Source organism: Somniosus microcephalus, unplaced genomic scaffold, assembly GCF_052327205.1.
Source record: "Somniosus microcephalus isolate GS21.2 unplaced genomic scaffold, FLI_Smic_1.0 unresolved_chr1, whole genome shotgun sequence".
In the NCBI taxonomy this organism is placed as follows: domain Eukaryota; kingdom Metazoa; phylum Chordata; class Chondrichthyes; order Squaliformes; family Somniosidae; genus Somniosus; species Somniosus microcephalus.
In genome coordinates this window covers 131527896-131554410 of record NW_028225179.1, presented here as the reverse complement: position 1 = coordinate 131554410, position 26515 = coordinate 131527896, and the positions used below count along the sequence as shown (strand labels likewise).

At 51.1% G+C, this 26515-nt stretch overlaps 1 protein-coding gene across 4 annotated transcripts in view; it reads left to right on the top strand.

Annotated features, from left to right (window-relative positions):
• gtf2h4 (general transcription factor IIH, polypeptide 4) overlaps positions 1-26029 on the top strand; it is an 81537-nt gene extending 55508 nt beyond the window's left edge. For all 4 annotated transcript variants that reach the window (XM_085974869.1, XM_085974870.1, XM_085974871.1 and 1 more), the window contains 6 exons: positions 6041-6124; positions 8675-8807; positions 14107-14237; positions 17086-17133; positions 24508-24586; positions 25694-26029. In XM_085974869.1, the coding sequence (XP_085830995.1) occupies positions 6041-6124; positions 8675-8807; positions 14107-14237; positions 17086-17133; positions 24508-24586; positions 25694-25863 (645 nt within the window). In that variant the 3' untranslated portion in view covers positions 25864-26029. The remainder of the gene's footprint in view (positions 1-6040; positions 6125-8674; positions 8808-14106; positions 14238-17085; positions 17134-24507; positions 24587-25693) is intronic.
• The last annotated feature ends 486 nt before the right edge of the window (positions 26030-26515 follow it).

Genomic DNA, 26515 nt, shown 5'->3' with positions numbered 1-26515 from the left:
CGAGAGCGCGGTGACCCCCCCCCCGAGAGCGCGGTGACCCCCCCCCCCAGAGCGCGGTGACCCCCCCCCCCGAAGAGCGCGGGTGACCCCCACCCCCGAAGGAGCGCGGTGACCCCCCCCCCCGAGAGCGCGGTGACCCCCCCCCTCGAGAGCGGCGGGTGACCCCCCCCCGAGAGCGCGGTGACCCCCCCCCGAGAGCGACGGGGTGACCCCCCCCCCGAGAGCGCGGTGACCCCCCCCGAGTGTATACACTCACACTCACTCTCTCACTCTCCGCGCTCTCTCTCTCTCTCTCCGCTCTCTCTCTCTCCCTCTCTCCGCTCTCTCTCTCTCTCCGCTCTCTCTCTCCGCCTCTCCAATTCCAATTCCAATTCCAATTCAAATGCTTTATTGGCATGAAAGTTTACAGAGAACCATATTGCCAAAGCTTACATAGTAAAAAGGTACAGTTTTCCAACATTCTGTAGGTGTCAATCGATTTGACATTTGTTGGGTACATACAATATTACTTTTAAACTCTCTCTCCTCTCTCCGCTCTCTCTCTCTCTCTCCGCTCTCTCTCTCTCCGCTCTCTCTCTCTCTCCCCCGCTCTCTCTCTCTCTCCCCGCTCTCTCTCTCTCCCCGCTCTCTCTCTCTCCCCCGCTCTCTCTCTCTCTCTCTCCGCTCTCTCTCTCTCTCCGCCTCTCTCTCTCTCTCTCTCCGCTCTCTCTCTCTCTCTCTCTCTCCGCTCTCTCTCTCTCTCTCCGCTCTCTCTCTCTCTCCGCTCTCTCTCTCTCTCCGCTCTCTCTCTCTCTCTCTCCGCTCTCTCTCTCTCTCTCTCTCTCTTTCTCTCCCCCCTCTCTCTCTCTCCGCACTCTCTCTCTCTCTCTCTCTCTCTCTCTCTCTCTCTCTCTCTCTCTCCACTCTCTCTCCCCCCTCTCTCTCTCAATTCAATTCAATTCAAATCGCTTTATTGGCATGACAAGGTACATCTTATGTTGCCAAAGCATCGAAAAACATTCATGGTTGTACACAAAAATATAGATCTATCCATACAGTGTATAAACAGATATATCCCTGAGTGTATAAATATACATTCATATAATTTGTATATACTCTTTTATATTTAGTGGTTGTCCCTCTGTTTATGGCAAGCTGTGACATAGTGTGCCGCTAAGGTTACACAATTTCTCAGTGCACCTCTGTCTCCACCACACCAATCTGTCTCCCCTCTCTCTCCGCACTCTCTCTCTCTATCTCTGTCTCTCTCTCTCTCTCTCCGTCTCTCTCTCTCTCTCTCCGCACTCTCTCTCTCTCTCTCTCTCTCTCTCTCCACTCTCTCTCTCTCTCTCTCTCTCTCTCTCTCTCTCTCTCTCTCTCTCTCCCTCTCCACACTCACTCTCTCTCTCTCTCTCTCTCTCTCTCTCTCTCTCACACTCTCTCTCTCTCTCTCTCTCTCTCTCTCCACACCTCTCTCTCTCTCTCTCTCTCTCTCCACACTCTCTCTCTCTCTCTCTCTCTCTCTCTCCTCTCTCTCTCTCTCTCTCTTTTCCCCCACACCCTCTCTTTTCCTGGGGGTAGGGGTTCCTGATGCCCACGATGTTGCTCTCCCCCCCCCACCCCCCCCTGATAGTGCTGTGTGCAGTGGGTGGGTTAGGGAGTGGTAGAAGAATCATAGAAAGTTACAGCGCGGGAAGGAGGCCATTTCGGCCCATCGTGTCCACGGCAGCCAACAAAGAGCTCTCCAGCCGAATTCCACTCCCCAGCTCTTGGTCCGTAGCCCTGCAGGTTAGAGCATCCCAAGTGCACATCCAAGTACTTTTTAAATGTGGTTAGGGTTCCTGCCTCTACCAGCCTTACAGGCAGTGAGTTCCAGACCCCCACAACCCTCTGGGAGAAGAAATTTCCCCTCAAATCCCCTCTAAACCTTCCCCAATTACTTTAAATCTGTGCCCCCTGGTTTTTGACCCCTCTGCTAAGGGAAGTAGGTCCCTTTCTATCCACTTTATCCATGCCCCTCAGCCTCTTCTGTTCCAAGGAAAACAGACCCAGCCTATCCAGTCTTTCCTCATAGCTAAGATTCTCTACTCCCAGGCAACATCCTTGTAAATCTCCTCTGTACCCTCTCTAGTGCAACCACATCTTTCCTGTAATGTGAGCAGAACTGCACGCAGTACTCTAGCTGAGGCCTAACTAGTGTTTTTTGTATGCAATGCCACAGCTAATAAAGGCAAGCATTCCGTATGCCTTCTTAACCACCTTATCTACCTGGCCTGCTACCTTCAGGGATCTGTGGACATGCACTCCAAGGTCCCTCTGTTCCTCTACACTACTCAGTGTCCTACCATTTATTGTGTATTCCCTTTCCTTGTTAGCCCTCCCCAAATGCATTACATCACACTTCTCCAGATTGAATTCCATTTGCCACTGTTCTGCCCACCTGACCAATTTTATGATATCTTCCTGCAGTCTACAGCTTCCTTCTTCAGTATCAACCACACAGCCGATTTTAGTTTCATCTGCAAACTTCTAAATCATACCCCCTATATTCAAGTCAAGATCGTTGATATATACCACAAAAAAGCAAGGGACCTAGTACTGAGCCCTGCAGAACCCCACTGGAAACAGCCTTCCAGTCACAAAAACACCCTCTGCTTCCTGCCTCTGAGCCAGTTTTGAATCCAACTTGACACTTTGCCCTGGATCCCATGGGCTTTTAACTTCGTGACCAGTCTGCCATGTGGAACCTTATCAAAAGCCTTGCTAAATTCCATATACACTACATGAAACGCACTACCCTCATCTACCGTCCTTGTTACCTCCTCAAAAAATTCAATCAAGTTTGTCAGACACGACCTTCCCTGAACAAATCCGTGCTGACTATCCTTGATTAATCTGTGTCTTTCTAAATGAAGATTTATCCTGTCCTTCAGAATTCTTTCCAATAATTTTCCCACCACCGAGGTTAGGCTGACTGGCCTGTAATTACTCGGTCTGTCCTTTTCTCCCTTTTTAAACAAGGGTACCACATTAGCAGTCCTCCAGTCCTCCGGCACCACAGCTGAAGTCAGAGAGGATTGAAAAATGATGGTCAGGGCCTCTGCTATTTCCTCTTTTGCTTCGCTTATCAGCCTGGGATACATTTCATCCGGGCCTGGGGATTTATCCACTTTTAAAGCTGCTAAACCCCTTAATAGTTCCTCTCTCACTGTGTTTATTTCATCTAATATTTCACACTTCTCCTCCCTGATAGCAATGTTTGCTTCGCCCCTCTCCTTTGTGAAAACAGGCACAAAGTGTTCATTAGGAACCCTACCGACGTCTCCCGCCTCCACACACAGATTATCCTCATGATCTCTAATAGGTCCTACCTTTTCTTTAGTTATCCTCTTACTCTTAATATATTTATTAAACATCTTTGAATTTTCCTTGATTTTACTTGCCCAGAATTTTTCATGCTCTCTATTTGCTTTCCTAATATCCTTTTTAATTGCAGTCCTGCACTTTCTGTACTCCTCCAAAGATTCTGGAGTATTTACCCCTCAGTATCTGTTATACACCTCCCTTTTTTTCTTTATCCTACCCTGTATGTCCCCAGACATCCAGTGGGCTCTAGATTTGTTAGTCCCACCTTTTTTCTTTAAGGGCACATATTTGGTCTGAACCCTCCAGATCTCCTCCTTGAATGCCTCCCACTGCTCTGACACTGATTTACCTTCAAGTAGCTGTTTCCAGTCCACTATGGCTAAATCCCCTCTGAGCTTAGCAAAATTTGCTTTTCCCCAATTTAGAATTTTTATTCCCGGTCTATCCTTGTACTTTTCCATAGCTACCTTAAATCTAACAGAATTATAGTCACTAGCACCAAAATGTTCCCCCACTGATACACCTTCTACCTGCCCAGCTTCATTCCCTAAAACTAAGTCCAGAACCGCCCCTCCCTTGTTGGGCTTGCTACGTACTGGCTAAAAAAGTTCTCCTGGATGCATTTTAGGAATTCCACACCTTCTATACCCTTCACACTAATTTTATCCCTGTTAATATTGGGGTAGTTGAAATCCCCTACTATAACTGCCCTATAGTTTTTGCACTTCTCAGAAATGTGTCTACATATTCGTTCTTCTATCTCCCTCTCACTGTAGTACACCCCCAGCAGTGTGATCGCCCCTTTTTTGTTTTTCAATTCGACCCATAGGGCCTCGTTTGATGATCCCTCCAACATATCATCCCTCCTCACAGCTGTAATAGTTTCTTTAATCAATACCGCGAACCCCCCTCCCTTTTTACCTCCCTCTCTATCCCATCTGAAAATCCTGTAACCAGCAATGTTGAGCTGCCATACCTGCCCCTCTTTCAGCCACGTCTCTAATAGCTAGAATATCATAGTCCCACCTGTGCCCTCAGCTCATCTGCCTTGTTCGCTATACTCCTTGCATTGAAGTATATACCATATTAGTACAGGCAAACCTCCTTGTTGACCACTATCTAGCCCTTGATTCCTCTGTCCTTCCAATTTACTTTCTACGTTTTTGTTTTCCAATTCCAGTTTTTCTTCCCTCCCTATTGACTCTATACTTAGGCTCCCATCCCCCTGCCAAGCTAGTTTAAACCCTCCCCAACATCACCAGCAAACCCTCCCGCAATAGAAAGAGCGCACTTGTAAATCGACAAGAAAAATATAAATACAGAAGAAAATACAAATTCTGCTATGCCCAGTCCCAGACCGGCAGAAATTTGACAGCCAGGGGGATTAAGAATAAGGTGAGAAGACGGGGAGATTCGTTGGGGGGTGGGGATCTATCAGAAACGATGCTGGCATGTCTCTGCTTCTAAACATTTCCTGGACAGGTTTTTTTTTTTGCCTACTGTTCTCTGCAGAAACTGTTTCCACCGGCAGAAAGGTCGGTAACCAGAGGGCACAGATTTAAGATAATTGGCCAAAAAAAAAAAATCCAGAGGGGGAGATGAGGAGAATTCTTTTCACGCCGCGAGTTGTTGTGATCTGGGATGCGCTGCCTGAAGGGGCGGTGGAAGCAGATTCAATAATAACTTTCAAAAGGGGAATTGGATCAATTTGCAGGGCTATGGGGGAAAGAGCAGGGGGAGCGGGACTAATTGGATAGCTCTACCAAAGAGCCGGGATGGGCCGAATGGCCTCTGTTAGTGGATTTCTTTCCGTGGTTACTGCCGCAACAATAACTTCCGCGTGATTCTGGCTCGAGTGGTTTTTCAACAACAAGCTTTAATATATATTGCCTCAGTACAGTGTTATAATACGACTGTCTTCTGGTTACGTTAAATGACAAGAAAGTAAACAAAAAGCAACTTATACGACCTGGTTCCTAGGCTCAGGTGACCACTCCCGACTCCGTAGGCTGCCTGCTCGGATGTGGACATCCGACCATCCTGAGAACTCTTTTAAAAAAAAAAAAAAAAAAAAAAAACAACACTGACCACTAACCCTACAATTATACCCAATAAGCCAGGGTCTAAAATAACGTACATACTGGTCTTGTCCCTGACCGTATCCCGTTGTTAACCATCTGTTATCTGTAAGTGTCTGGTCCTTGTATAGCTCCAAGCACAGTCTGTTCCCAAACAATACAAGCTCAGCTAGTACGTCAAGAGCCAGCACGTCACAAGGAACATTTCACCTTGTCGTGCAGTGGCAGGGTCTGATGGGAAAATGGTCAAATCGTAATGGTCAACTTTCTTACAACCCCTTAACCTAAACCCAAGGGAATACAGGCAACCTGCCCTCATAATTTGACCCTCCAAGTCCTGTTTTTATTTTGGTGAATCTGTGTTCTACTCTCTCTGCTTGCAAACTGTCTTTGTTCACACACAGAGACCAGACTCAGACCCCACCGATATCCGCCCTCTTGCTAAAATGGCTGGAGCTAAGCAAGCTGGGATACTTGACTATTTTGGATTTAAACCGTATTGTGAGACAGCCTCCTTCTGTGCTGTATGATTCTTTAACTCTGCTCTCCCAGCCACTGGCGAGTGCCTCATACTGCGTTGCTGTTGCCTCCATCATCCCTTCTTTCTGGCTCTGCAGGACTACTCAGTGGAAGGGATGAGTGACTCCCTGTTGACATTCCTACAGCACCTGCGGGAATTCGGACTCGTCTTCCAGAGAAAGGTAAGGATGACTGGACTAGGGGCGAGTGTGGACACACCACACCACACCCAACCGACAGTGCCCACCCAGAGCATCTCCAGCACAGTGTGCAGCTTATCCCCATGGCATACACATCATCCACACATGGCTTCTGTGCCCAACTATGGACCACCAAACTCTCCCAGGGCAGCACAGGTTAGATACAGAGAAAAGCTCCCTCTACACTGTCCCATCAAACACTCCCAGGGCAGGTACAGCACGGGTTAGATACAGAGTAAAGCTCCCTCTACACTGTCCCATCAAACACTCCCAGGGCAGGTACAGCACGGGTTAGATACAGAGTAAAGCTCCCTCTACACTGTCCCATCAAACACTCCCAGGGCAGGTACAGCACAGGTTAGATACAGAGAAAAGCTCCCTCTACACTGTCCCCATCAAACACTCCCAGGGCTGGTACAGCACGGGTTAGATACAGAGTAAAGCTCCCTCTACACTGTCCCATCAAACACTCCCAGGACAGGTACAGCATGGGTTAGATACAGAGTAAAGCTCCCTCTACACTGTCCCGTCAAACACTCCCAGGACAGGTACAGCACGGGTTAGATACAGAGTAAAGCTCCCTCTGCACTGTCCCATCAAACACTCCCAGGGCAGGTACAGTACGGGTTAGATACAGAGTAAAGCACCCTCTACACTGCCCCATCAAACACTCCCAGGACAGGTACAGCACGGGTTAGATACAGAGTAAAGCACCCTCTACACTGCCCCATCAAACACTCCCAGGACAGGTACAGCACGGGTTAGATACAGAGTAAAGCTCCCTCTACACTGTCCCATCAAACACTCCCAGGGCAGGTACAGCACGGGTTAGATACAGAGTAAAGCTCCCTCTACACTGTCCCATCAAACACTCCCAGGGCAGGTACAGCACGAGTTAGATACAGAGTAAAGCTCCCTCTACACTGTCCCATCAAACACTCCCAGGGCAGGTACAGCACGGGTTAGATACAGAGTAAAGCTCCCTCTACACCGTCCCATCAAACACTCCCAGGGCAGGTACAGTACGGGTTAGATACAGAGTAAAGCTCCCTCTACACTGTCCCATCAAACACACCCAGGGCAGGTACAGCACGGGTTAGATACAGAGTAAAGCTCCCTCTACACTGTCCCATCAAACACTCCCAGGGCAGGTACAGTACGGGTTAGATACAGAGTAAAGCTCCCTCTACACTGTCCCATCAAACACTCCCAGGGCAGGTACAGCACGGGTTAGATACAGAGTAAAGCTCCCTCTACACTGTCCCATCAAACACTCCCAGGGCAGGTACAGCACGGGTTAGATACAGAGTAAAGCTCCCTCTACACTGTCCCATCAAACACTCCCAGGGCAGGTACAGTACGGGTTAGATACAGAGTAAAGCTCCCTCTACACTGCTCAACAATATGTCCGAGTCCCAACCTCGGAAGAGAGCTGTCTGCTGCCCCAGTGTGTGACTTTTCCTGCTGCCCTGGAGGTGGGGACGGGGATGCGGGGTGGTGTCTCCGAATAACATTGTTAATTTGATGATGAATTAGAGACGGGTGATATTTTTATTCATTCTCAGGATGTGGACGTTGCAGGCAAGGCTAGCATTCATTGCTTATCCCTAATGCCCCTTGAGAAGGTGGTGAGCTGCCGCCTTGAACCGCTGCAGTCCGTGTGGTGAAGGTGCTCCCACAGTGCTGTTAGGGAGGGAGTTCCAGGATTTTGACCCAGCGACGATGAAAGAAGGGCCGATATATTTCCAAGTCAGGATGGTCTGACTTGGAGGGGAACTTGTAGGTGGTGGTGTTCTTAAAGCAGTGTGTGTTCGCCCAAAAACCTGGGCCCAATTCTGGATGCACGTACCTCTCTGGAACTGTTTCGCCACCAGTTTTTCTCTTCTGCTTTTCTCCCTAACACTCTCTCGAAGGCATTCCTGGTTCCAAGCGCTCTGCTTGCCCTCTAGCACGTCAGCCAAGAGGACCATTCTTTGTGTATGAGCCCAGACACACTTCAGTACTGGCAGGTTGTTTGACTGCGGAGGGTGTCACACCAAACCCGATCCGGTCGTGGACTCCTCAGCAGGAAGTCTATGCACGAGCAGCGGTAGAAACCCTGGCTGGTTAATGCCCTCCCTGGACAAAGGGATGCTGAGCCCAGAGCTAACCGCACATCAGCTAACATGCCACTGAATAATAATCAAACAGGTGCAGGACCTTCTGCTCCCTGTGGCTCCGCTGCTCACTGGACTTCCCTCCCTAGGCCTCTCCGCCTCTCTCTCCTCCTTTAAGATGCTCCTGAAAACCTACCTCTTTGACCAAGGTTTAGTCATCTGCCCTAATATCTCCTCGGTGTCAAATTTTGTTTGACAATTGCTCCTGTGAAGCATCTTGGGACATTTTACTAGGTTAAAGGCGCTCTATAAATGCAAGTTGTTGTTGGTTGAACTCGGCGAGACATTATGACACCGACGCGCTCTGTGCTTCAATGATACTGTTTATAAGGCACGAGACTGCATAAGGAGTTGTCTCCTCTCTCTCCCTCCACAGCGTAAATCGAGGAGGTTCTATCCGACACGGTTAGCCATTAACCTGGCCTCGGGAGTGTCCGGCAGCTCGGTGGATGTGCACCGTCAGGGATACATCATTATGGAAACCAACTACAGGATCTACGCTTATACCGGTAGGAGTCTGTCTACAGGGGCTGGGTATAAACGGGCAACGTCAAACCCTCAATGATGCACTGCTGTGTAGGATTATACTGCCCACAGACACTGTACCATCCTGTGTATAGGATTATACTGCCCACAGACACTGTACCATCCTGTGTATAGGATTATACTGCCATTAGACACTGTACCATCCTTTATATAGGATTATACTGCCCACAGACACTATAACATCCTGTATATAGGATTATACTGCCCACAGACACTATAACATCCTGTATATAGGATTATACTGCCCACAGACACTGTACCATCCTGTATATAGGATTATACTGCCCACAGACACTATACCATCCTGTATATAGGATTATACTGCCCACAGACACTATACCATCCTGTATATAGGATTATACTGCCCACAGACACTGTACCATCCTGTGTATAGGATTATACTGCCCACAGACACTATACCATCCTCTATATAGGATTATACTGTCCACAAACACTATACCATCCTGTATATAGGATTATACTGCCCACAAACAGTATACCATCCTCTATATAGGATTATACTGTCCACAAACAGTATACCATCCTGTATATAGGATTATACTGCCCACAAACAGTATACCATCCTCTATATAGGATTATACTGTCCACAAACACTATACCATCCTGTATATAGGATTATACTGCCCACAAACACTATACCATCCTGTATATAGGATTATACTGCCCACAGACACTATACCATCCTCTATATAGGATTATACTGTCCACAAACACTATACCATCCTGTATATAGGATTATACTGCCCACAGACACTATACCATCCTCTATATAGGATTATACTGTCCACAAACACTATACCATCCTGTATATAGGATTATACTGTCCACAAACACTATACCATCCTCTATATAGGATTATACTGTCCACAAACACTATACCATCCTCTATATAGGATTATACTGCCCACAGACACTATACCATCCTCTATATAGGATTATACTGCCCACAGACACTATACCATCCTCTATATAGGATTATTCTGCCCACAGACACTATACCATCCTCTATATAGGATTATACTGCCCACAAACAGTATACCGTCCTGTATATAGGATTATACTATTCCGGGAATGCATGGCTTGACGGTACCAAAAAGGGTTAATGCCACTTGCACAATGCTAAACGGTCGTAATGAAAGCAGCTGCTGGAGCCACAGTGACGGCCAGCTGGAAGAGGCTGTAAAGTGAGACAGAATCTGCAGTCAGTCTCCACTGGCAACCAGGCGGTATTGGGTCGTGAACCTGCGAGAGCTTCCAGCCCAGAGGCTCATGAAATGAAAAGTCCGTGTGTCATTCGGTGATTGCAGTACAAGGGAGAATGATCAGGGGCGGGGGGCGGTGGGAAACTCTGAATCAATTTTATCAGAGCAGTGGTTCCACGGGGTGTATGCTGGATGAAGTGGTGTGCGACAGTGATTCAGAAAATAGCGTGGAGTGCCACTCGAGCAACAGCCTTGAATAACTTGGCCAAGAGGAGACAGCACCAGTGTGAGCCATGCTGCTGTAACCCTGTCTCTGCTGAACACCGCGAGCCTGTGTTTATTTCGTTCCTCCTCTTTCTGTCCCGCGTCTCTCCTCTGGCCACTCACTCCCGCTCACGTGCAGATCCGCGGTATCCTGCGGCGAGTGTCTCACCTCCCGACTGCCCAAACCCTCTCCGCCACCTACGAGGCACAAGTAAGGAGTGTGATGGAATACTCTCCACTTGCCTGGATGAGTGCAGCTCCAACAACACTTCGAGAAGCTCGACACCATCCAGGACCAAGCATATCCCTTGATTGGCACCCCATCCACCACCTTAAACATTCACTCCCTCCACCACCGGCGTACCGTGGCTACAGTGTGTACCATCTACAAGATGCACTGCAGCAACTCGCCAAGGCTTCTTCGGCAGCACCTCCCAAACCCTCGACCCCTACCACCTAGAAGGACAAGGACAGCAGGCGCATGGGAACAGCACCACCTCCAAATTCCCCTCCAAGTCACACACCATCCTGATGTGGAAGTATATCAGCCGTTCCTTCATCATCGCTGGGTCAAAATCCTGGAACTCCCTTCCTAACAGCACTGTGGGAGCACCTTCACCACACAGGACTGCAGCGGTTCAAGAAGGCGGCTCACCACCACCTTCTCAAGGGCAACTAGGAATGGGCAATAAATGCCGGCCTTGCCAGCGACGCCCACATCCTAAGAATTATTTTTTCAAAGTGCGGGCCTGGACGGTGAGTGTCGTGGGGGCGAGTGTCTCAGATGGCCCCAATCTTGACTTCAACCAACATCTGTGCACACCCTCTCCAGCAGGGGGGAGGTCACTGGATCGGGATTAGGAGAGGAACCCCTGGCTGATTTACCTCCCTTTTATATGAATTACTAACACGGCACACAGCAGGGGCATGTAACACCACTTCATGTTACAAGGCCGCTGGCTGGAGGCGATCTGAGAGCAGGAATGAACCTACAGCTCCCCCTGCTGTCACATTGCTGCAACTGGACAGTGAGCGTGAGTATCAGTATCCACAGCAGGGCAAGTCTACATCAAATATCTGCTCCCAACCACTTCTCAAATATCATCAGACCATATACAGGAAACTTTCGATTTACCGGCACCTAAATAACCGGAAATCTCGGTTAACCGGCAAAATTCAGGAGGAGGTTTTCCTTCATATTGTATTTGCCTTCTTCCATCTGTGCTGTGCAAGGGTGTGGCTGCAGCTGTTGCTAAGCTACAGAGACGCTTGGAACTTGTGGCCATTGTTCTACAGTTGTTGCTAAGCAACAGGGTTTGTTGCTTTATACGGAGCTGTCAGCTCTCCCTATCTTTTACTATAGCGTTCGGTTATCCGGAATTTTTGATGAGCCGGCACCACGTCGGTCCCGTCCGTGCCGGATTTAAAAAAAGTTTCCTGTAGTGAGGAGTAACTGGTGCTGCCAAGTGCAACTGTACAGAGACCCTGTTTCTTCAGCAGGGTAAGGATCTCCTCTATCCCCATTGGATATGCACTTGAAGTGTCGTAACCTATAAGGCTGCGGACCAAGAGCTGGAAAGTGGGGTTAGGCTGGAGAGCTCTTTTTCTGCCGGCACAGACACGATGGGCTGAATGGCCTCCTTCTGTGCCGTGTTTTTCTATGATTCTACCTCTCCCCTGCTTTCCCCCCCCCCCGTCTCCCCTCCTCTCTTCCCCCGTCTCCCCTCCTCTCTTCCCCCGTCTCCCCTCCTCTCTTCCCCCGTCTCCCCTCCTCTCTTCCCCCGTCTCCCCTCCTCTCTTCCCCCGTCTCCCCTCCTCTCTTCCCCCGTCTCCCCTCCTCTCTTCCCCCGTCTCCCCTCCTCTCTTCCCCCGTCTCCCCTCCTCTCTTCCCCCGTCTCCCCTCCTCTCTTCCCCCGTCTCCCCTCCTCTCTTCCCCCGTCTCCCCTCCTCTCTTCCCCCGTCTCCCCTCCTCTCTTCCCCCGTCTCCCCTCCTCTCTTCCCCCGTCTCCCCTCCTCTCTTCCCCCGTCTCCCCTCCTCTCTTCCCCCGTCTCCCCTCCTCTCTTCCCCCGTCTCCCCTCCTCTCTTCCCCCGTCTCCCCTCCTCTCTTCCCCCGTCTCCCCTCCTCTCTTCCCCCGTCTCCCCTCCTCTCTTCCCCCGTCTCCCCTCCTCTCTTCCCCCGTCTCCCCTCCTCTCTTCCCCCGTCTCCCCTCCTCTCTTCCCCCGTCTCCCCTCCTCTCTTCCCCCGTCTCCCCTCCTCTCTTCCCCCGTCTCCCCTCCTCTCTTCCCCCGTCTCCCCTCCTCTCTTCCCCCGTCTCCCCTCCTCTCTTCCCCCGTCTCCCCTCCTCTCTTCCCCCGTCTCCCCTCCTCTCTTCCCCCGTCTCCCCTCCTCTCTTCCCCCGTCTCCCCTCCTCTCTTCCCCCGTCTCCCCTCCTCTCTTCCCCCGTCTCCCCTCCTCTCTTCCCCCGTCTCCCCTCCTCTCTTCCCCCGTCTCCCCTCCTCTCTTCCCCCGTCTCCCCTCCTCTCTTCCCCCGTCTCCCCTCCTCTCTTCCCCCGTCTCCCCTCCTCTCTTCCCCCGTCTCCCCTCCTCTCTTCCCCCGTCTCCCCTCCTCTCTTCCCCCGTCTCCCCTCCTCTCTTCCCCCGTCTCCCCTCCTCTCTTCCCCCGTCTCCCCTCCTCTCTTCCCCCGTCTCCCCTCCTCTCTTCCCCCGTCTCCCCTCCTCTCTTCCCCCGTCTCCCCTCCTCTCTTCCCCCGTCTCCCCTCCTCTCTTCCCCCGTCTCCCCTCCTCTCTTCCCCCGTCTCCCCTCCTCTCTTCCCCCGTCTCCCCTCCTCTCTTCCCCCGTCTCCCCTCCTCTCTTCCCCCGTCTCCCCTCCTCTCTTCCCCCGTCTCCCCTCCTCTCTTCCCCCGTCTCCCCTCCTCTCTTCCCCCGTCTCCCCTCCTCTCTTCCCCCGTCTCCCCTCCTCTCTTCCCCCGTCTCCCCTCCTCTCTTCCCCCGTCTCCCCTCCTCTCTTCCCCCGTCTCCCCTCCTCTCTTCCCCCGTCTCCCCTCCTCTCTTCCCCCGTCTCCCCTCCTCTCTTCCCCCGTCTCCCCTCCTCTCTTCCCCCGTCTCCCCTCCTCTCTTCCCCCGTCTCCCCTCCTCTCTTCCCCCGTCTCCCCTCCTCTCTTCCCCCGTCTCCCCTCCTCTCTTCCCCCGTCTCCCCTCCTCTCTTCCCCCGTCTCCCCTCCTCTCTTCCCCCGTCTCCCCTCCTCTCTTCCCCCGTCTCCCCTCCTCTCTTCCCCCGTCTCCCCTCCTCTCTTCCCCCGTCTCCCCTCCTCTCTTCCCCCGTCTCCCCTCCTCTCTTCCCCCGTCTCCCCTCCTCTCTTCCCCCGTCTCCCCTCCTCTCTTCCCCCCGTCTCCCCTCCTCTCTTCCCCCCGTCTCCCCTCCTCTCTTCCCCCCGTCTCCCCTCCTCTCTTTCCCCCGTCTTCCCCTCCTCTCTTCCCCCGTCTCCCCTCCTCTCTTTTCCCCCCCCCCGTCTCCCCTCCTCTCTTTTCCCCCCCCCCATCTCGCCACCCCTCCCCCCCTCCATTTCTCGTCTCTCCTCTCTCCCCCCCCGCCTCCCCTCATGTCTCTCCTTCCACTTCCCATCTCTTCCCAGCTCGCTCTCCCGGCTTGAGCTTTTGATGTCCTGTTTGTGCGGATAATCTTGACAAGCTGCTGCAGCGGTTTATTTGGGAGTTGCTCGGGCAATGGTGAAACAAATTGCAATGTTGTCTCCCCTTTCTGTTCGTTTTCCAGATTCGGAACTCCAGTTGGCACTCATCGCACTTTTCTCTGAGATGCTGTACCGGTTTCCCAATCTGGTGGTGGCTCAGCTCACCAGAGAGAGCGTGCAGCAGTCCATTGCTAACGGAATCACTGCTGAACAGGTAACAGCGAGAGGGTCGCCGGCGTCTCTTAATGAAGCCGTGCGTGGGGTCTGAAGTGTAAGGGCAGGTTCCCTCCAGCAATCCATGCCCTCAGTCCAGACAGGTACACACATATGGATGGTACCCACAGGGCCCGGATGGTATGATTCCCAGACATCTACACGCTTGATGCTGCTATACACACCCGGTGCCAGTACCCAATGGACCCAGTCGAGCACATGCCAGGGCTGGTACACATGGGAGCTGGACGAGTACATGGCAGAGGCAGATGCACCCAGAAACCAGAGAGGTCTACACTCAGGCCTGGCACATACAGGACCCAGACAGGTGTAGACCCAAGACAACAAAGCTTGTAATTATATAACACCTTCAACGTAGTAAAACGTCCCAAGGAGCTTCACAGGAGTGTCATAAGACAAAATTTGACATCGAGACACATAAGGAGAAATTAGGGCAGGTGCTTGGTCAAAGAGGTAGGTTTTAAGGAGCGTCTTAAAGGAGGAAAGAGAGGTAGTGAGGCGGAGAGGTTTAGGCAGGGAATTCCAGAGCTTAGGGCCCAGGCAACAGAAGGCACGGCCACCACTGGTTGAGCGATTATAATCAGGGATGTTCAAGAGGGCAGAATTAGAGGAGCGCAGATATCTCGGAGGGTTGTCGGGCTGGAGGAGATTACAGAGATTGGGAGGGGCGAGGCCATGGAGGGATTTGAAAACAAGGATGAGAATTTTGAAATCGAGGCGTTGCTTAACCGGGAGTGATGGGTGAACGGGACTTGGTGCGAGTTAGGACACGGGCAGCCGAGTTTTGGATGACCTCAAGTTTACGTAAGGTGGAATGTGGGAGGCCAGCCAGGAGTGCGTTGGAATAGTCAAGTCTCGAGGTAACAAAGGCATGGCTGACACATACAGGAGCCAGACAGGTGAACACCCAGGACTGACATACAGGACCCAGACAAGTACCTGCTGTTCCAGGCTCTAATGTATAAGCAACATATAGTGATTTCCCCTGGTGCACTGAGCTGATCTTAGCTAATCGGCAACTAAATCCCGCTAATTCTGCGGCGTCATTCTCCGGGAATGTGAAAGAGAGCTGAAATACCTCCAGTCCTCCTGCTGATGTTCAACAATTGCTCGGGGCCTGGATCTGATCTGATTAAAATAGCTTCGCTGTAAAGGTTGCCATGGGAAACTAAATTAACTCTTCGATGAGGTGTTGATGATAATGAGAAGGAAGAGATGGCGAGTGTGGTTTGTGAACAGCCTGTAATTGAAGCTGGCTTTCTGAACCGCTCTCTTTTAAGGTTTATGAAATAACGGATTTATGTTCGTAAGACATCAGTCAGGCAGGGCCTTGTGTCTCGAATGTAAATTGGATGGCGTGAGGGAAACGGGACCACTGTGCAATACAGATTACATAGGAACAGGAGTCGGCCATTCGGCCCCTCGAGCCTGCTCTGCCATTCAATAAGATCATGGCTGATCTTCTACCTCATCTCCACTTTCCTGCACTCTCCCCACATCCCTTGATTCCCTTAGTATCTAAAAATCTATCGATCTCTGTCTTGAATATACTCGACGACTGAGTCTCCACAGCCCACTAGGGTAGAGAATTCCCAAGATTCACAACCCTCTGAATGAAGAAATTTTTTCCTCATCTCGGTCCTGAATGGCTGACCCCTTATTCTGAGATTATGCCCCTGGTTCTAGACTCTCCAGCCCGGGGAAACAGCCTCTCGGCATCTACCCTGTCAAGGCTGCTTAAGAATTTTATAAGTTTCAATGAGATCACCCCTCATTCTTCTAAATCCCAGTGGATATAGGCCCATTCCACTCGATTACCCAACAAAAATCCATCAATCTCAGTTATGAAATGTATTGACCCCGCCCCCCCCCCCCCCCCCAGCCTTTTTGTGGGGGTGGGGAGAGAGTTCCAGATTTCCACTACACTTTGTGTGAAGAAGTGTTTCCTGACATCACCATCTGGACAACCTAGCTCTAGTTTTAAGGTCATGCCCCCCACGTTCTGGACTCTCCACCCAACGATTGCCCTGGCTGTCGGGTGTCCTCCTGCAGGGCTTCACCCATCGGCTCTGGTGGGACCAGGGCCGCCCAGCGCAAGTCAGTGTGTGCGAGCGCACAGCGCCGTACAACCCAGGCCCCATGCTGAGTTAGCCGGTCTCGGTTCCGGGGGTGGTGGGAGGTGAGCGGCAAACGGTTTTGACGGCCTCCGGGTTTGGGGGGTGGGGGAAGGAAGGGGAGGGGAAACTCGGCCAGGGTTCCCGTTTCAGCGTCCGGGCTGGGTAGCACCCCCTGGAAACTGTGGTCCAACAACAAGGCACGTTTCCACCCCCCCCCCCCCCCACCCCCCAGCCATCAGAGGGATGAGCTGTGAGGAACAGCTGGGGTTCCAGTTACGTAGAATTTTACAGCGCAGAAACAGGCCATTCGGCTCAACAGATCCGTGCCGGCGTTTAAGCTCCACACGAGCCTCCTCCCGCCCTACTTCATCTCGCCCTATCAGCGTATCCTTCTATTCCTTTCCCCCTTCATGTGTTTGTCTAGCTTCAATTCATTAAATATATTCAAGAAAGAGTTAGATATATTTCTTGAGGCTAAAGGGATATGGGGAGAAAGCAGGGACAGGGTACTGAATTTGGATGATCAGCCATGATCTCATTGAATGGCGGAACAGACTCGAGGGGCCGAATGGCCTACTCCTGCTCCTATCTTCTATGTTTCTATGATTCCCCTTCAATGTATCTGTGCTATTGCCCCCCCCCCCCTTTTGCAGGATTCGTGCTCCCAACCTTCCCGTGTTAAATTAAGTCTGTGCTTTGTCCGTTCTGCAGATTATCCATTTCTTGCGGACACGAGCCCACTCCGTGATGATGAAAGAGGTAGGTCGCTGGCAGAAACTTTCCAACGTCTCTCCCGACGGGTCAGTGGCTGCACACAGAGTGGTTTCCAAGCCACGCAGACTGGAAAGGATGAGACGTTAAACCCAGGCCCCGTCTGCCCTCTCCGGTTGACATAACAGATCCCACAGCCACGATCGCGAAGAAGAGCAGGGGGGAGTTCTCCCCGGTGTCCTGGCCCATATTTATCCCTCAATCAGCATCACTAAAAAGAACACACGATCTGGTCATATGTTGTTTATGGAACAGTTGTAGGAAGTCACTGTCCTCCCCCTGGGTTAGGGAAGTGTAAATTCAGCCAGTGCTCCTGATCACTATCCAGTTAACCCTGCACGTGCCTAGGTCGAGCAAGGATGGGATCTAGTTTGGCTGCAGTTTCCCAGCAGTGGAATAGCATGCTAGTGGTCACGTGAAGGATGATCCCGTAGGCAAGGGCCAGAACCTCCCAAACCCGCAACCACCTCCACCGGCGTACCGTGGCTGCAGTGTGTACCATCTACAAGATGCACTGCAGCAACTTGCCAAGGCTTCTTCGGCAGCACCTCCCAAACCCGCGACCTCTTCCACCGAGAAGGACAAGGGCAGCAGGCGCTTGGGAACACCACCACCTCCAAGTTCCCCTCCAAGTCACACACCATCCTGACTTGGAAATATATCGGCCGTTCCTTCATCGTCGCCGGGTCAAAATCCTGGAACTCCCTCCCTAACAGCACTGTCGGAGCACCTTCACCACATGGACTGCAGCGGCTCAAGAAGGCGGCTCACCACCACCTCAAGGGCAATTAGTGTTGGGCAACAAATGCTGGCCTTGCCAGTGTCGCCCACATCCTGTGAATGAATTTAAATTAAATTAAGATTATGGGCCAGAACTTCGGGTCCCCACGGGTGAGTACACGCTGGGTACTCATGCGTAGGCCCAACGAAAGTGCCGGTTTCGTGCATGCACTGCGCATGCGCAGGAAACCGGAACTTCCGTTTCCTTGAAAGAAGGGATTCACAGGTCGAACGCATGCGCCGGAGAGGCAGCGCGTACGCCTGGAACTTCTGTTTTTTTTGCAGGTTTCTCCGGGAGGGTAAGTCTCCAGGAGTTACACTTTTAAAAAGCAGTCGGCCTGCTTTTAACAAGATAAGTGGTGAATTAAGTTAAATTAAAGCATTTTTTCCACAGGTTTATTATTTTTAAATACTTTAAAGAAAGGTAAGTTTATTTTTAGCCCCATTAGAAACTAATTAATTTTTTCAAAAATTTAAATTATTGTTTAAAATAGTTATTTTATGTAATTTATAGTTATTTTAAAAATGTGATTTTTTTTTTCTATTTATTTGAAGTTTTAGTGATGTTTTGGGACTGAATTGTATTTATAGGTTTGACAGCTCTTCCTGTCAAACTTATGAATGAAGCATTCCCTACTGCCATTGGCTCTCCGTGGCCCATGTGATCCCATGGGACGCATCGAACTAACTGCGCCCCTGGGATACGCAAGCACTGCGCGCCGGCAGTTGGAGGAGGCCCAGGATCGGGATCCCACGCAGGCCCACAGCTCAACGGCCGGCGCGCTCGTTAAGTGCAGGTCGGAGGCTTGCACCCGCGGGAAGCCTCCGACTCGAATTTCTGGGTCAATAACTTTCAAAGGGGAATTGGATGGATAATTGAAGGGGAAAAATCTACTGGGCTCTCGGGACTAATCGGACAGCTCTTTCAAAGAGCCGGCACAGGCATGATGGGCTGAATGGCCGCCTCCTGTGCTGTCTCAATCTATGATAAGGTACTGGCGAGGTTGTACAACACTCACCGCCTGTTCAATGGCTTAAAGAGAGGAGGGAGAAAACTTGGGGAGGAAAAGCGCATCCTCTTCCCCTTTGTTGCCTGCTTCCCACACACTGCTCTGTGGAGTGGCCCCAACCACAGTGGCCCCCCTGCCCGTGCCTGACCTTTAACCTGATGCGCAGTGCACTGGAGAAGCGGCTGTGTTTTTTCTGAGCCAGGCTGCCAGCCCAGTTGCGGTGCAAGAGCACCACCCGGTGGACATGGGCAATGTGACCGGAGAATCGGCCTGCCCAGCTCGGCATTGATGGCGGGGGGGCATTTCCCACCAGTCGTTGGTGCCTGAAAGCGCTCTGCCCCCAGTGAAAAGTACACCTGGGAATAGATCGGCCACCTGTGCTGGGAAACGGACAGGCAACTGGAGACGGGAGGGAAGAGATTACATTTCGGGGAAAACAAGCGGGGTGTTACTGGTCTCTCTGGGGTGCCTTCACACAACCTGCCATTAAGGAAAGTCGACTCGGTCGTGCTGCGCAGTATTTAGGGTGCAGAGGTCAGATCTGGGGTCGCTGTGGTGTGTGTGTGGCGTCAACTCCTCCGCGTCTGGGTTCACGTTTCCACTCCGAGACTCGCTTCCACCGCCCGTCTGCTGCAGCCCTGACCCTGCCCCAAATCCCGGGGTTCGGGATCGCTGGCCGAATGCAGGCCCCACCCTGCCCCTTGCCGTTTTCAGGGTGACCGGCGGCGGGGGGTGTCCTGGAGCAATTTTCCACCTCGCCGCATGGCCAGTCATTTCCCCCCCCCCGAAGAAGTCTCCAAAAAAAAAACTAATTTAAAACACTAGAAATTCTCAGTTGCCGTTTTCCGATCGATTGCTGCCTCTCGCTCCTACGGTCTACTTAACTCATAGAGCCATAGAAGTTTACAGCACAGAGGGAGGCCATTCAGCCCACCGTGTCTGCACAGACTCTTTGCTAGAGCAATTCACAGTTATCCCCCCACCTGCCTCGCGCTCTCCCCATAGCCCTCTTATCTTCCTCTGCTTCAAATATTTATGCACATTTCCCTTAAAAGATGCTCGGGTCCCTGCCTCAACCGCTCTCTGTAGCAAAGCATTCCGTGCTCCAACAAGACTGAGAAAACACATGTCTTCTAATCTCTTTAGTGACAAGTTTATATTACATCGAATTACATAGCATATACAGCACAGAAACAGGCCATTCGGCCCAACTGGTCCGTGCTAAAGGTAAAATTTCTTCACCCAGAGAGTGGTGAGAATGCGGAACTCGCTACCACAGGGAGTGGTTGAAGCGAATAGAACAGACACATTTAAGGGGAGGATGGATAAACACATGAGGGAGAAGGGAATAGAAGGTTATGTGGATAGGGTGAGATGAAGAAGGATGGGAGGAGGCTCGTGTGGAACATAAACACCGGCATGGACCAATTGGGCCGAATGGCCTGTTTCTGTGCCGTAAATGTTTTTTTATTAGTCCCTGGGATGTGGGCGTCGCCAGCAAGGCCAGCATTTATTGCCCATCCCTAATTGCCCTCGAGAAGGTGGTGGTGAACCGCCTTCTTGAACCGCTGCAGTCCGTGTGGCGAAGGTGCTCCCACAGTGCTGTTAAGGAGGGAGTTCCAGGATTTTGACCTAGCGACGATGAAGGATCGGCGATATACTTCTAAGTCAGGATGGTGTGTGACTTGGAGGGGAACTTGGAGGTGGTGGTGTTCCCACGCGCCTGCTGCCCTTGTCCTTCTAGGTGGTGGAGGTCGCGGGTTTGGGAGGTGCTGTCGAAGAAGCCTTGGCAAGTTGCTGCATTGCATCTTGTAGATGGTACACACTGCAGCCACGGTGCGCCGGTAATGGAGGGAGTGAATGTTTAAGGTGGTGGATGGGGTGCCAATCAAGCGGGCTGCTTTGTCCTAGATGGTGTCGAGCTTCTTGAGTGTTGTTGGAGCTGCACTCATCCAGCAAGTGGAGTGTATTCCATCACACTCCTGACTTGTGCCTTGTAGATGGTGGAAAGGCTTTGGGGAGTCAGGAGGTGAGACACTCACCACAGAATACCTAGCCTCTGACCTGCTCTTGTTGCCACAGTATTTATGTGGCTGGTCCAGTTAAGTTTCTGGTCAATGGTGACTCCCCAGGATGTTGATGGTAGGGGATTCGGCGATGGTAATGCCGTTGAATGTCATGGGGCGATGATTAGACTCTCGCTTGTTGGAGATAGTCATTGCCTGGAACTTGTGTAGCGCGAATGTTACTTGCCACTTAACAGCCCAAGCCTGAATGTCGTCCAGGTCTTGTTGCATTCGGGCATGGACTGCTTCATTATCTGAGGAGTTGTGAATGGCGCTGAACACTCTGTAGTCATCAGTGAACATCTTCATTTCTGACCTTATGTTGGAGGGAAGGTCATTGATGAAGCAGCTGAAGATGGTTGGGCCTAGGACACTGCCCTGAGGAACTCCTGCAGTGATGTCCTGGGGCTGTGATGATTGACCTCCAACCACCACAACCATCTTCCTTTGTGCTAGGTATGACTCCAGCCAGTGGAGAGTTTTGCCCCCGATTCCCATTGACTTCAGTTTTACTAGGGCTCCTTGATGCCACACTCGGTCAAATGCTGTCTTGATGTCAAGGGCAGTCACTCTCACCTCCCGTCTGGAATTCAGCTCCTTTGTCCATGTTTGGACCAAGGCTGTAATGAGGTCGGGAGCCGAGTGGTCTTGGCGGAACCCAAACTGGGCATCGGTGAGCAGGTTATTGGTGAGTAAGTGCCACTTGATAGCACTGTCGATGACACCTTCCATCACTTTGCTGATGATTGAGTGGAAACTGATGGGGCGGTAATTGTCAGGATTGGCTTTGTCCTGCTTTTTGTGGACAGGACATACCTGGGCAGTTTTCCATATTGTCGGATAGATGCCAGTGTTGTAGCTGTACTGGAACAGCTTGGCGAGAGGCGCAGCTAGTTCTGGAGCACAGATCTTCAGCACGATAGCCAGGATGTTGTCAGGGCCCATAGCCTTTGCTGTATCCAGTGTGCTCAGCCATTGCTTGGTATCACGTGGACTGAATTGAATTGGCTGAAGACTGACCTCTGTGATGGTAGGGACCTCAGGAGGAGGCCGATATGGATCATCCACTCGGCAATTCTGGCTGAAGATGGTTGCAAACGCTTCAGCCTTGTCTTTTGCACTCGCATGCTGGGCTCCACCATCATTGAGGATGGGGATATTCATGGAGCCTCCTCCTCCTGTTAGTTGTTTAATGGTCCACCACCATTCACGACTAGATGCCGCAAGGCTGCAGAGCTTTGATCTGATCCGTAGATTGTGAGATCGCTTAGCCCTGTCTATAGCATGCTGCTTCCACTTTTTAGCATTCATGTAGTCCTGTGTTGGAGCTTCCCCAGGTTGGCACCTCATTTTTAGGTATGCCTGGTGCTGCTCCTGGCATGCTCATCTACACTCCTTATTGAACCAGGGTTGATGGTAATGGTAGAGCGAGGGATATGCCGGGCCATGAGGTTACAGATTGTGGTGGAATACAATTCTGCTGCTGCTGATGGCCCACAGCGCCTCATGGATGCCCAGTTTTGAGCTGCTAGATCTGTTCTGAATCTATCCCATTTAGCACGTTGGTAGTGTCACACAACACATTACTTTGTAAGATGCCACAAGAACTAAACTAAAAGGTTTACAGGAATAGCTGGAGGAGCTGCCAATCAAGTCAGATCAAAAACACGACGATGGATCAGACACGGAGCTGCCCAGACCTCACATTATCTAATCCGTGTCTCGACTGGCCCCGGGTCTTCACATCCTCTATGATTTTCCACATTGAGGAACTCTTGATGTGGGGTCTTGCAGATCGCCCACCCCGCCCCCCCCCCCCCCCCGCAGGGCAAGACAGCTTCTATCGCAGCTCCACTCAGTTCAGAAGCAATCACTTAATTATATTGTAAGTGAAGTCATAAAGTTGGTGGAGTTGGGGGGCGGCGGCGGTGCGGGGGCGAACGTGTAACATCAAAATGCTTTCAGCACTGGGTTTTTTTTAAATACACAATTTTAAATGGTGCGCTTTCTGGAAGCTCGGGTGTGTTTTGCTAAGTGGCCAGTCTTGGCACACCTGCAGTGAATGCGACTGAATGGGTAAATCGTGCCCCTGGTGTTTATCCTTTTGATAAATTGTGTCCCCTTGGAGAGTATGTGACAGATTTTGGCGGATATGGGAGACCTGGGCTTTTGGTGTGTAAATAGTGCCCATTGGTGGGATCGTTGGCTAAATAGTGTCCCCTTGCAGTCTAGTGCATGTTGCTGAATTGCGCCTACCCATCCTTACAGCTATATTTTTGATGTGCTGGCCATTGAAACTTATGGCACAGAAAGAGGCCATTTGGCCCATCGTGCCATAAGAGCTATCCAGTTAGCCCCAATCCCCCACCCTTTCCCCTTAGCCCTGCAATTTTATTTCCTTTTCAAGTATTTATCCGATTCCCTTTTTGAAAGTTACTATTGAATCTTCTCCCGCCGCCTTTTCAGGCAGTGCATTCCAATACTGTGGCAACAAGAGCAGGTGAGAGGCTGGGTATTCTGCGGCGAGTGTCTCACCTCCTGACTCCCCAAAGTCTTTCCGCTATCTACAAGGCACAAGTAAGGAGTGTGATGGAATACTCCCCACTTGCCTGGATGAGTGCAGCTCCAACAACACTCAAGAAGCTCGTCGCCATCCAGGACAAAGCAGCCCGCTTGATTGGCACCCCATCCACCACCTTAAACATTCACTCCCTCCACCACCGGCGTACCGTGGCTGCAGTGTGTACCATCTACAAGATGCACTGCAGCAACTCGCCAAGGCTTCTTCAGCAGCACCTCCCAAACCCGTGACCTCTTCCACCTAGAAGGACAAGGGCAGCAGGCGCATGGGAACACCACCACCTCCAAGTTCCCCTCCAAGTCACACACTATCCTGACTTAGAAGTATATCGCCGATCCTTCATCGTCGCTGGGTCAAAATCCTGGAACTCCCTTCCTAACAGCACTGTGGGAGTACATTCACCACACAAACTGCAGCGGTTCAAGAAGGCGGCTCACCACCACCTTCTCAAGGGCAATTACAGGTGGGCAATAAATATTAGCTGGCCTTGCCAGTGATGCCCACATCCCATAAACAAATAAAAAAATTAAAAAAATTCCACATCATAACTCGCTATGTAAAAAAAAATATTCTCCTCATCTCCCCCTCTGGTTCTTTTGCCAATTACCTTAAATCTGTGTCCTCTGGTTACCGATCCTCCCGCCAGTGGAAACAGTTTCTCCTTATTTACTCCATCAAAACCCTTCATGATTTTGAACGCCTCTGTCAAATCTCCTCTTAACCTTCTCTGCTCTAAGGAGAACACCCCAGCTTCTCCACATAACTGAAGTCCCTCATCCCCGGTACCATTCCAGTAAATCTCCTCTGTTCCTTCTCCAAGGCCTTGACATCCTTCCTCAGGTGTGGTGCCCAGAATTGGACACAATACTCCAGCTGAGGCCTAACCAGTGATTTATAAAGCTTTAGCTTTTTGTACCTTTTGCAGAATCCGGTGCTGCCTCCAACAATCACCGATCAGATCCGACTCTGGGAGCTGGAGAGAGACCGTCTGAGATTCACAGAAGGTGGGTCCTAGTTTCCTTCAGTCACATCCCTGCCATCCTGTTAAGAGAGTGGGAAATGGGGAGAAGAGGGCACACTGGGGGAATTCGAGGGATGCAGCGGGGAGCAGAATATACCTGGGGAATCCGAGGTATGCATCGGGGCTACACGAGGGTCATTGGGTACCCTGGGCATCGGGGTGAGTATATAGGGGATACAGGTAGAGGGCCACACAGGGCACATGGAGTACATCGAGAATTGAGTACATGGATAAGGGGACACGCAGTGGAAATCAGGGCTACAGAGGGATACACTGGGCATATGTTGTGGATCAGGGGGAACAGTGCGAGTCAGGTCTGCACAGAAGGGATAGGAATTCACTGGTCATTGAAAGAAAGAAAGACTTGCATTTATGTAGCGCCTTTCACGACCACCGGACGTCCCAAAACGCTTTACAGCGACTGAAGTACTTTTGCAGTGCAGTCACTGTTATAATGTGGGAAACGCAGCAGCCAATTTGCGCACAGCAAGCTCCCACAAACAGCAATGTGATAATGACCAGATAATCTGTTTTTGTTGTGTTGATTGAGGGATAAATATTGGCCCAGGACACCGGGGATAACTCCCCTGCTCTTCTTCAAAATAGTGCCATGGGATCTTTTATGTCTGCCCGAGAGAGCAGACGGGGCCTCTGTTTAACGTCTCATCCGAAAGACGGCACCTCCGACAGTGCAGCGCTCCCTGAGCACTGCACTGGGAGAGTCAGCCTAGATTTTTGTGCTCAGGTCCTTGGAGCGGGACTTGAACCCACGACTGTCTGACTCAGATTCAAGTGTGCTACCCACTGAGCCACTGGCTGACACGTGTGAGATCAGAGGTACACAGTGTGGGTCAGGGGTGCACAGAAGGCTGGGGGATTGTAGCATACACAATTAAGATCATATGGGGGGGGTGGAATACCCTGGACATCAGAAGTATCCAGATCATCAGGAAAAGACAGCAGGGGTCTGAGCTACACAGAGTGTATGGGGGGGCACACAGTCCTATAACTGTGGCCAACACCAAACACTTGTTAAAGTCGGTGTGTTGTAAGATCTCTCCTCTCATTCTTCCCCTCTCTCTCTCTACAGGTGTATTATACAACCAGTTTCTCTCTCAGGTGGATTTTGAGCTCCTTCGGAACTATGCCCGGGACCTGGGGGTCCTGGTGTGGGAAAATCCCTCCAAGAGACTGATGGTGGTGACTCCCGGAGGCCATCCCGACGTCAAGCGCTTCTGGAAGAGGCAGAAGCATAGCTGACGAGCAGGAAGGGGAACAGGAGGATAGCTCGCCGGGGGTCCAGGCCCACCCCCAAGCACTGCTGGGCAGAGACCAAGATCCCGAACTGCCAACCGAACTGATCCAGGAGCAGGACAAATAAAACAAAACTGCAGGGAAAGGATTGCGGCCAGCAATGAAAACAGACTTGATCTAATGAGAGCCTGTTTGCTGTTTCTATGTGTTGTGCTGTTTCTCAATAAAAGGCGAAGGAGGAAAATTCTTTTTATTAAAAAAAATCACTGAAGTGCTGTTTAACACCCGCTTGGTAAGGCAGACACTGACACATGAACATGGGTGGTTGCGGTTCTGCTATTGCATTAAGGGACCCAGTCTTAACGATACAAATGCAGGGAGTCAGCACACCTCCCTCCCTCCAGCAACCCAAACTACAGGCGCACCCAGAGTAAAAGGACCTCAGCTGAAGCCTTGCCAGATGTTATTGAATGAACTGCTTTCATTGTGTCGTCCTTGTGCCATCTACTGATAATCAGACGGGCTGACAGATCTGTCTGCCCTCGATTCTGACTAGGCAATCAAAATCCATAGGTGACGAACACCTGCGTTTTTAATGCCCTTTAATATTTCACGAGAAAAAGAATCAGCTTATTTTCTCGACTGGAATTGGAGGTAG